Source organism: Pterocles gutturalis, unplaced genomic scaffold, assembly GCF_000699245.1.
Source record: "Pterocles gutturalis isolate BGI_N339 unplaced genomic scaffold, ASM69924v1 Scaffold39393, whole genome shotgun sequence".
In the NCBI taxonomy this organism is placed as follows: Eukaryota; Metazoa; Chordata; class Aves; order Pterocliformes; family Pteroclidae; genus Pterocles; species Pterocles gutturalis.
This window is the reverse complement of record NW_010121918.1, coordinates 1-8,301: the sequence shown is the minus strand read 5'-3', so window position 1 is coordinate 8,301 and position 8,301 is coordinate 1. Positions and strand designations below refer to the sequence as shown.

Genomic DNA, 8,301 nt, shown 5'->3' with positions numbered 1-8,301 from the left:
CGCAATCCCAGAAAAGAGAAGAACCCAAGCATCCGAGAGCCAAACAAGAGAGAGATCCAAAGAGAGAGAAAGCGAACTTCCAGACAGATCATCATGTACATACTGGGCACAACGTGCATGACATGGAATATACCACTGGCCAATTTGGGTCTCAATCCTAAACCTAAGGTCGAATCCTAAGCCATTAATTGTTGACTGTGCTCCCTCCTCGCTTCTCCTGCCCCTGCGGACACTGGCACAGCAGAGAAGCTGAAAAGTCCTTGACTGTCCTGGCAAAAACTATAAACATAGTATGTTGTTAGCCACCTTCTCAGCACAAATGCAAAACACAGCCTCACACTAGCTACTATGAAGAAAGTTAACTCTGTCCCAGCCGAAACTGGGACAACTGGAAAGGCACCATTGTTAAAATGTATTTGTCTTTGCAGAAAGCTGCAGATGTTCAAAAAGAACAAATCAAAGGCCTCTGAATTGCTGGTATTAACGAGATTACAAATCAAGATTATAGCTGCGATTTCAGCTTTGATGGAAACTTAAAAGAACCAAAGCATACTAATTTTACTCTAGTTCTCCACAATACCAGGTAATACACTTTCTAGTGTGAAATACTTTGTTGAAAGTTGTGAATTAAAGAAATTAGTCTCTCATCCCACTGTACATATCACCTGGAAAGTCAGCAAAAGAGGAAAATCAGGCAGAGTGTAAGGGACCTGCCCATACCTATTCAGTTAACCTGAAAAGCAGGAGTACGTGAGGCATGCTTACCTGGGAAGAATCATCATATCACAGAATCATAGAATGGTTTGGCTTGGAAGAGACCTTAAAGATCATCGAGTTCCAACCCCCCTGCCATGGGCAGGGACACCCTCCACTAGACCAGGTTGCTCAAAGCCTCATCCAGCCTGGCCTTGAACACCTCCAGGGATGGGGCATCCACAGCTTCCCTGGGCAACCTGTTCCAGTGCCTCACCACCCTCACAGTGAAAAATTTCTTCCTAATATCTAATCTAAATCTAGAGACTTTATTGCTGCAATTTCATAAGGCACAATTGCTCTCCACAGACATTTGTCTTCTGTAATTCCTTCACTGGAAAAGCTATTTGTTAATAGCCATTAAAAGTACACCTTAATGAGGAGAATAAGTGACTGATCAAATACTTTAAAAAAAAGTTATTAATATTTTGGAGATTAAAAAAATCCCTGAAATAACTTAGGGCATTTAAGCAAGAGTCTGAAGAGATGCTCCTCTGAAGTCATGCAAGCCAAAAGGAAACTATACCAAATGCAAAAGGAGAGTAAATTCTTCTTTTGCCCCACATGTTGACACCTGCAAGTCAGGAGTGGCTTCACAGCACAGAGCTGAAATTCCAACCAAAGCAGTTGCTAAGATCTCCACTGAAATCCAGTCATAACAGAAACTTACTCACTTCATGCACCAGAAAAAATAGTCTCTGTGAGAGTTTTTCCTCTATTTCAAGGCAAACATTTGTAGTGAGGTAAGAATTCGCAGTCTCAACTTTCAATGCAATTTTCCAACCAAGCTCTTGCAAAGATGGATCAGTGTTGCCTCGTCCTCTTGAGAAAAATCTCATGCATATAGTCCCAAAATCTTCCCTGATGCGACTCATTCCGATGAATCATAGCAGTGAGGGCCTCACCCTGATCAAGGCTTTGCCAATAGTCCTGCAGCCACATCTCTTTCCAACTGAAACAAAAAAAGAGACACCACCATAAACCATTAAAAAAACAAATGAGCCTGCAGCTGTCATAGCACTGAAATGATTGTTTTTATTTCACCTAAGAGGAAAACGGGCCCAGAGATGGTCATGACAAAGTATGTTGCTACCTTGCCGTTGTGCTCCAAGTCATTTAAAGAAACTATGCTATGAAAATTCTCTACAGAAAATGTAAGTTCAGCATTAGCTTTACAACATTCTAAAAATATCAGCATCTGACTGTAGTGTTAACCAAAGAGACCAAATTATTAAAAGCTTCTATTAAAATAAAATCTAGCGCAGAGAGTCCTTACATGATTTTGGGAGTAGTCTTCTGTGGCCAGTATGCATATAACAGGTAGTCTAAGAACGAATATTTTTTTTTCCTCAGATACACCATTTAACAATTAGAGAATGACTGCTACCCATTACAAATTCAGGTTTTACATGTCTGAGACAAAAAAAATCATTATATCCCTCAATTCTGACCCTGCTCTTTATCTCCAGACTACATGGTCAAGCATACACCTTCTCTTTTTCAATGCATACATTCTCAAGCTTTTCATAGCACAGACTACATCACTGCAACTTTCTGCAATTCCCTTCCCATTCATGATCACATGGACTACTTCTGTTGTTTGTGTTATATCAAGGTATGGCAATAATTTATTTATCTCTTCTCCATTATATCTGCTACCCAGCCACATAAGCCCATCACAAATTTTGGAAAGAAGGACCACACATTATGCTTTTTTCAGTCTGTCCATATGAGTTATTCAGTATTTGTTAACCTACAGACAGAGAGCTTTTCGCTTCTTCTCCCTCCCAACCACAGAAATAAGCAGAGTGCCTTCTGCGTTCACTCTATACACCATATATTAAAGCAAGCACGGCTGCACTGCCCAGAAGCAGATCTCAACCACTACTCCAGGGAGACCACAAGAAACGCACAACACATCATAGTCACTTTCTCTGTGGAGCAACATACAACTTGTATGGAATTAGTTTTCTGTAGTCAACACCATCATCTATGGTGGAACATTTCTACAGTGTACAGTAACGGAGACCTCAAAAAAACCTTTTAGCATAGATTACAATGTGAAGGATCATAGACAGAGGCTTACTTTTGCATTAAAAAAAGTCTGCTGAAAGGTTCCTTTGTAAAATGCAGCACTTGGACATACTGTGAGATCACTTTGCTTACCAGCTAAATTAATTAACCTTTGTTCAAGGACTGCTAACATGAGTTACTTGTTTTTTACAGCACTGAATAAGGGCACACATTAGGAAAATTAGTATACTTGCATTAAGTACTAGACACAAGATTAAGTGGTAGTAGGTAACAGAAAAAATAAAATGTTTTCCAGCTAAACTCTACAGAAACAACACTGAAAGGAATTCCAGTATCCAAGTTAAGACTTTGTTAAAAACATTAAATAAGAACACTTGGGTATTTTTCTTTCTACACTGCTGTTACAGGTTTTTACGGAAATAATTTCACTCTGATTCAGTAACTTGGAAAAAAATAGTACCCCAGGGTGAACAGGACTTGACAAATATCCTGAAACTACCAACTACATACACATAAAATGTTATTACCATGAGATACAGATCTATCTTTAATCCTGGCTGATTATTGGATTCTATTGCAAGAGACACTTTATACTGTATTTGTAGCAAATCTGATACCCTTTTAAGCTGGTTTTCCTTTTGTCATAAATAAACTGTGACACTGACATAAAATGGAACTACCAAAACCATGATGGTTTCAAAATATTCCCTTATCAATGGTACACTCGCCTCTCTCATGCTAGCACAGATTAAAACTTTAGGTAACTGGAAGGGTATTGTCCCTTTGTCTTCTTGTATTTATCCTCTCAAACACCCCTCTTTTGGAAAATGAATCCTTATCAATGAAACAAACCAAACATGTCTTTTCACAAAGGTGGGATTCCAAGAATAACTGGAGATTCTGGTTCCTACTGAACAGATATTCAGCTTATCAGTAGTACAGTAACTCACTACTTTCTGTACAAAGCAGCCAAGAATTAAATAGATTATAGTGACTGGCCCATAACCTAACACATACAAATAGTTGTTCTACAGCCTTTCTTTCATCAACCCTAAAAACAAATTACATCTGGGAATAAGGGTTCCAGAGCATGCAGATATGCATGGCAACCTTATTGTAATTGGGTATTTGCTCTAAAAATATATAAACTCCAATTGCCTTTGTTGTTCTTTGAGTTACAGAAGCCTCCAGAACTCAAAGTCACAGTGTATGTTTATGGTCAGACCTTGTATGTTGCATATATTCTATTATTTGGAACCTCACTAGGCCTGTGCCATTTTCCACAATGTAACAAAATACATAATTGACTGGCTCAGTAGCCAATCATCTGAATTGATCATACTCTTGATGTATTACTGTCAAACTCTGCCAAACTATTAACTCGTTTAATTAATGCTTTAGTGGCAATTTTATGTTACTGTAACACCATTTACAATTCTAAGGAATCATGTTCCATTTTGGAGATTAAAACAGTGAAAGCTCTGATGCTTATGAGATAGAAACCACTGTATTTCACTGGAGATCCCCTCGATTATGCCTCAGAAGGTATAGATACATATCTTTCTGAAGTAGATAGCAGACAATGTAAAAGCTTTCCTGGTACAATTTTTCCAGACACATCTCACATCTATAAACTTGGGAAGAATACCACACTATGGTTCAAGGAGACATGGAAACTTCCATGGGACGCAACTGTAGCTTGGATTATGGACCAGCTGTTCAAAACTCCTTGCTGATGACCTCTGCACAAAATAATAAACGAGTACCTGAGCTTGCAAGTAAGCAGCATAGGCACCCATGCTGTGCCTTCAAAGGTATTTCTCCACTGCCATCTGCTGCTCAAGCAAAAGAAATTATATGAAAAAGCAGAGAATACTCTCATAGAGTAGGATGCTGCACAGCATGCTACAAGGGAAAAGCACATTCTGCTACTGGGACTGAGAAAAGGTATACAAAAAAGCTCCAATAAATCAAACAACAAACAGAAAACAAAGGATTATGGGCCCCTTTTACTTAAAGCATAACTTTACAATTAGTCAATATGAGAATTAATTGTACTGTGAAAAATGCTTTTTAGCAACAAATATCACAAGCTTTGTGAAATAGGCATTTTCTAAAGAAGCGGAATAACCTCAGGCTTATTTGCCTTTTTTAATTTCAGTTGGCCGTTTTTGAGAGCATCCAAACATAGGACGGAGTAGTTCACCACACTTAAAAAAAAATCTTCATACTTTTTTAGAGCTTCATATCCACAGGGAACTTAATTCTGGGTTAGCATACCTGAAATGATGGATTCTACGTTTTCAACATACTGTTTCTTTTAACATTTTAACATTCCTAAGCATTCTATTCCTTAGTCCAGGAAATTATTAACAAAGCTGAAAACTGATATAAACTGGGATAGAGTAGATTAACAACTTCATTCTGGACAGTGCATGAGATCTTTCCAATATTTTCAAAAAGTCATTAATTTAATACTACAGTGAGACTGACATCAGAACACTGAAATCTTTAGCGATAGTTATGAACATAGGCAAGATCTGCTATGGCTGACGGTTCATCTTTATGATAGCTGTCTGATGTCTCATAGAAAGTGAACTGCATGCGCTTGAGTAATTGTGCACACATTGGTTATAAACTGCAAGAACCCTTCCTTCTAGCAACCGCAACTTCAAACACTGTCAGTGGAAAATCTCAAGGTTTGGGAACCCAAGCACTGACTTGTTTTGTACCAACGCATGTGTAAGGACTAAGGAGATCATGCAACCCAAACTCTCTTCTGCCTGTCAAAAGTGGTTACCTGAGGGTTGGTGTGGTCTTAGTTCTCCACCTAGAGACTTCAGGGCAGCTCGCACCAGAAATGGCTAACATCGGCCTATATGCCTGGGAGATTCCAGCAACACTAGCAATCCCCGTGTGCAAAGAGGGCAAGAAGCCACTCAACCTCTTCTCTGTCCTGCATGGTCCCTCCTAAATAAATGGGATGGCATCCTTCAACACAAGCCAGAATTCTGTCACACAAAACAACAAAAAGTCTTCTTAAGTATTCTGGATGAGACTAACTTCTGCTCTGAACTCAACAGGTGCTAACCAGGCCTGAACTGAACACTGTGGCAAGCCCATTCTTAATGCAGTACTTTACAATGAGGTATAGAGCTTCTCTCACCCAAGGGCCACCAAGTGCTTTACCATCATGGTACTGAAAAACATCCCTCCTCCAAACAAACAAAAAAAGAGGCTGATAGACAAAGGATAACCACATTGCCCAAGGTCACAGAGCATTTTAACAGAATATTATGTCCTCATTCAATCACTAACCGATACCACCATCTAAGCCTCTTTTTCAGCTCCAGTGTTACACAATATTAGCAGAACAACCATATCACCCACAAGACATAGTGTAACTGGAGATGTGTTAAGAGATCCTTTAAGTACAAAGCATTATTAAAAGTTACAGCTACTGTTATTTGAAGCTTTTGTTTCCTTCAAAAAGCATAGTATTGGTACATTACCTGTCTCCTCTAGACAGATCTTCAACACTTCCAAACCCAGGGGTTGGCATAGGACATCCCATGTGCTTGAACTGAGCTATGCGAGGTCTGGGAGCTGGAATTTTCCCATGAGACTTTTTGTGTTCCTGCTCCTCTTTGACTCGGGTGTTCTCCCTGTCACAGATGAAACACTCAAAACCATTCAGGTAATTAGGCAGAGTCATGTCATTAACACCCCACTCCCTCCTTGCCAAGCTCTCTAGCAAGAACTGGTTTTTGATTCCACCAAGGTTTTTATACTCTAGATACTTCAAATATTCCTCTCCATTCTTGTCCAGGAAATCAAGATACTTTGCCAGCTCTTGGGGACTGTCAAAGTCATCTATAAGGATGATGGAGAGGTTGTTTGGCATCCAGTCTCGCACAGCTGGAGAGCCTCGGTATACTGGGACAGCACCCAAGTGCATTGGACGCCACAGCTTCTCCGTCATGTAGTCGTCACATATGGCATTCTCCAAGGCCAGATGAAACTTGTACCTGGCGATAAAAGTCATAAATTCAGAATCTTCTGTAGTGGCTGTAGAAGTGTCTCTCAGTCGCTCACTAGGAAGCTCACGGTTATGCAGGCATTTCCCATAGGAGTCAACCTAAAATAAAAACCAGCATCTTTACAAAGTGATTTGTTTGCCCAGAGCTTGTTTTCAGAGCTTGTAGTTCTCATAAAATTCCTAACTTTGATCAGTTCCTAGCTACCTTAGTTTAACTTCACTTTCACTCCAAGTTCTTCCCCTTGGGACAGAGTCCCAGTTCTAAGAACTTTAGAGGAAACCAAGTGCTCATTTGCAAAAGCACCATAAACTATGCTACAGATAGGAAGGTGCAGAGTGCTGAGAAAGGAAGATGTCACCCAAAAATGTATTTATTAGCAGATAAATCAAAAACTGGGAGGTAAGGAAGGTCATTCAAATCTCTCTATGTTAATTTAAAAGTAATCTTTCTACTTAACAGAGACCTAGTACTTTTCCAAACAGTTACTACACATAGTTCCTGCCAGTCTCAGCAGGCTTGGAAAAATTTTCCATTTGTTAGACTGAGAAAAAATGATGCACCAAGTTAAAAGAATACCGTGTAAAAATGAAGGGCAATACACTTGATCTGGAATCTGCTTCATACATTGACAATACACAGTCATAATTTTAAAAATTATTTTGCCTTTGCTTCACTACCATTATAAACTTGCACAATAAATTAATCTGCACCAACAGAAACAGCAGAAATGACTAGGAAAAAGACATTTCAGATAAAGACTAAAACCACTTTTTTTTTTTCTAATCTACTGTCCTTAAGAATTTTTAAGGAAAAAAAAGTACTAAACTTCTTTTCTGCTTGAAAGAAACATTATTTCAGCTTATAAAGCCACTCTCCATCAGCTGTGCCGCAGCAGTACGAACCACCACAGAAAGAACATGCTCCTACCACGATGCAGATAAGCAGCAGATTCTCAAAACACAGCAACCAGTCTTTTTATTGTACGGCCATACTTTCAAACGAGAGCAAAGCTTGTCAATGGACAGCTTTCCTGTACCCTGACTTAAAGGTCCAGAGATTTCAGCAACTTCTAGCACTTGGTCCCCAAGACCTAGCTTACTCAGGCTCACCCCAACTTGCGACTACCCCGAGTCTGCACAACTCCACGACTAACAGCTACCACCAGGCCTACCTACTGCCGAGTAGTCTAGACCATGCTTTGGGAAGGAATGCAACTAGTTTTTCTGTCCAGCTTGTAGTCGGCATGCATCCCGCTGTGATTCGTGTCTTGGCTAAAAACAAGCACAAACCACCCCCATAAAACCCAGCCGCTGGAGAGGTGCTGCCAGGCAGCCAGCTCCCACAGCAACACCCCCGCTTCCCGCGCCCTCCACTACCTGGATGTACTTCATGAGCTCCCGCACGTAGCGGTCCCGGTCCGAGGGGACGTCGCAGTGGGACTGCAAGTACAGCACCGGCGCGTAGCCCCGCCGCC

General features: G+C 40.2%; 1 protein-coding gene across 1 annotated transcript; it reads right to left on the bottom strand.

Moving 5' to 3' along the window:
• Window positions 1–1,160: 1,160 nt before the first annotated feature.
• On the bottom strand, window positions 1,161–8,296 carry FUT11 (fucosyltransferase 11 (alpha (1,3) fucosyltransferase); the record flags this gene model as incomplete). The annotated part of the gene is made up of 3 exons (XM_010077379.1): window positions 1,161–1,705; window positions 6,300–6,925; window positions 8,204–8,296. Coding segments are annotated over 3 exons (867 nt in total), but the record flags the coding sequence as incomplete, so codon positions are not given.
• Between the last annotated feature and the right edge of the window lie 5 nt (window positions 8,297–8,301).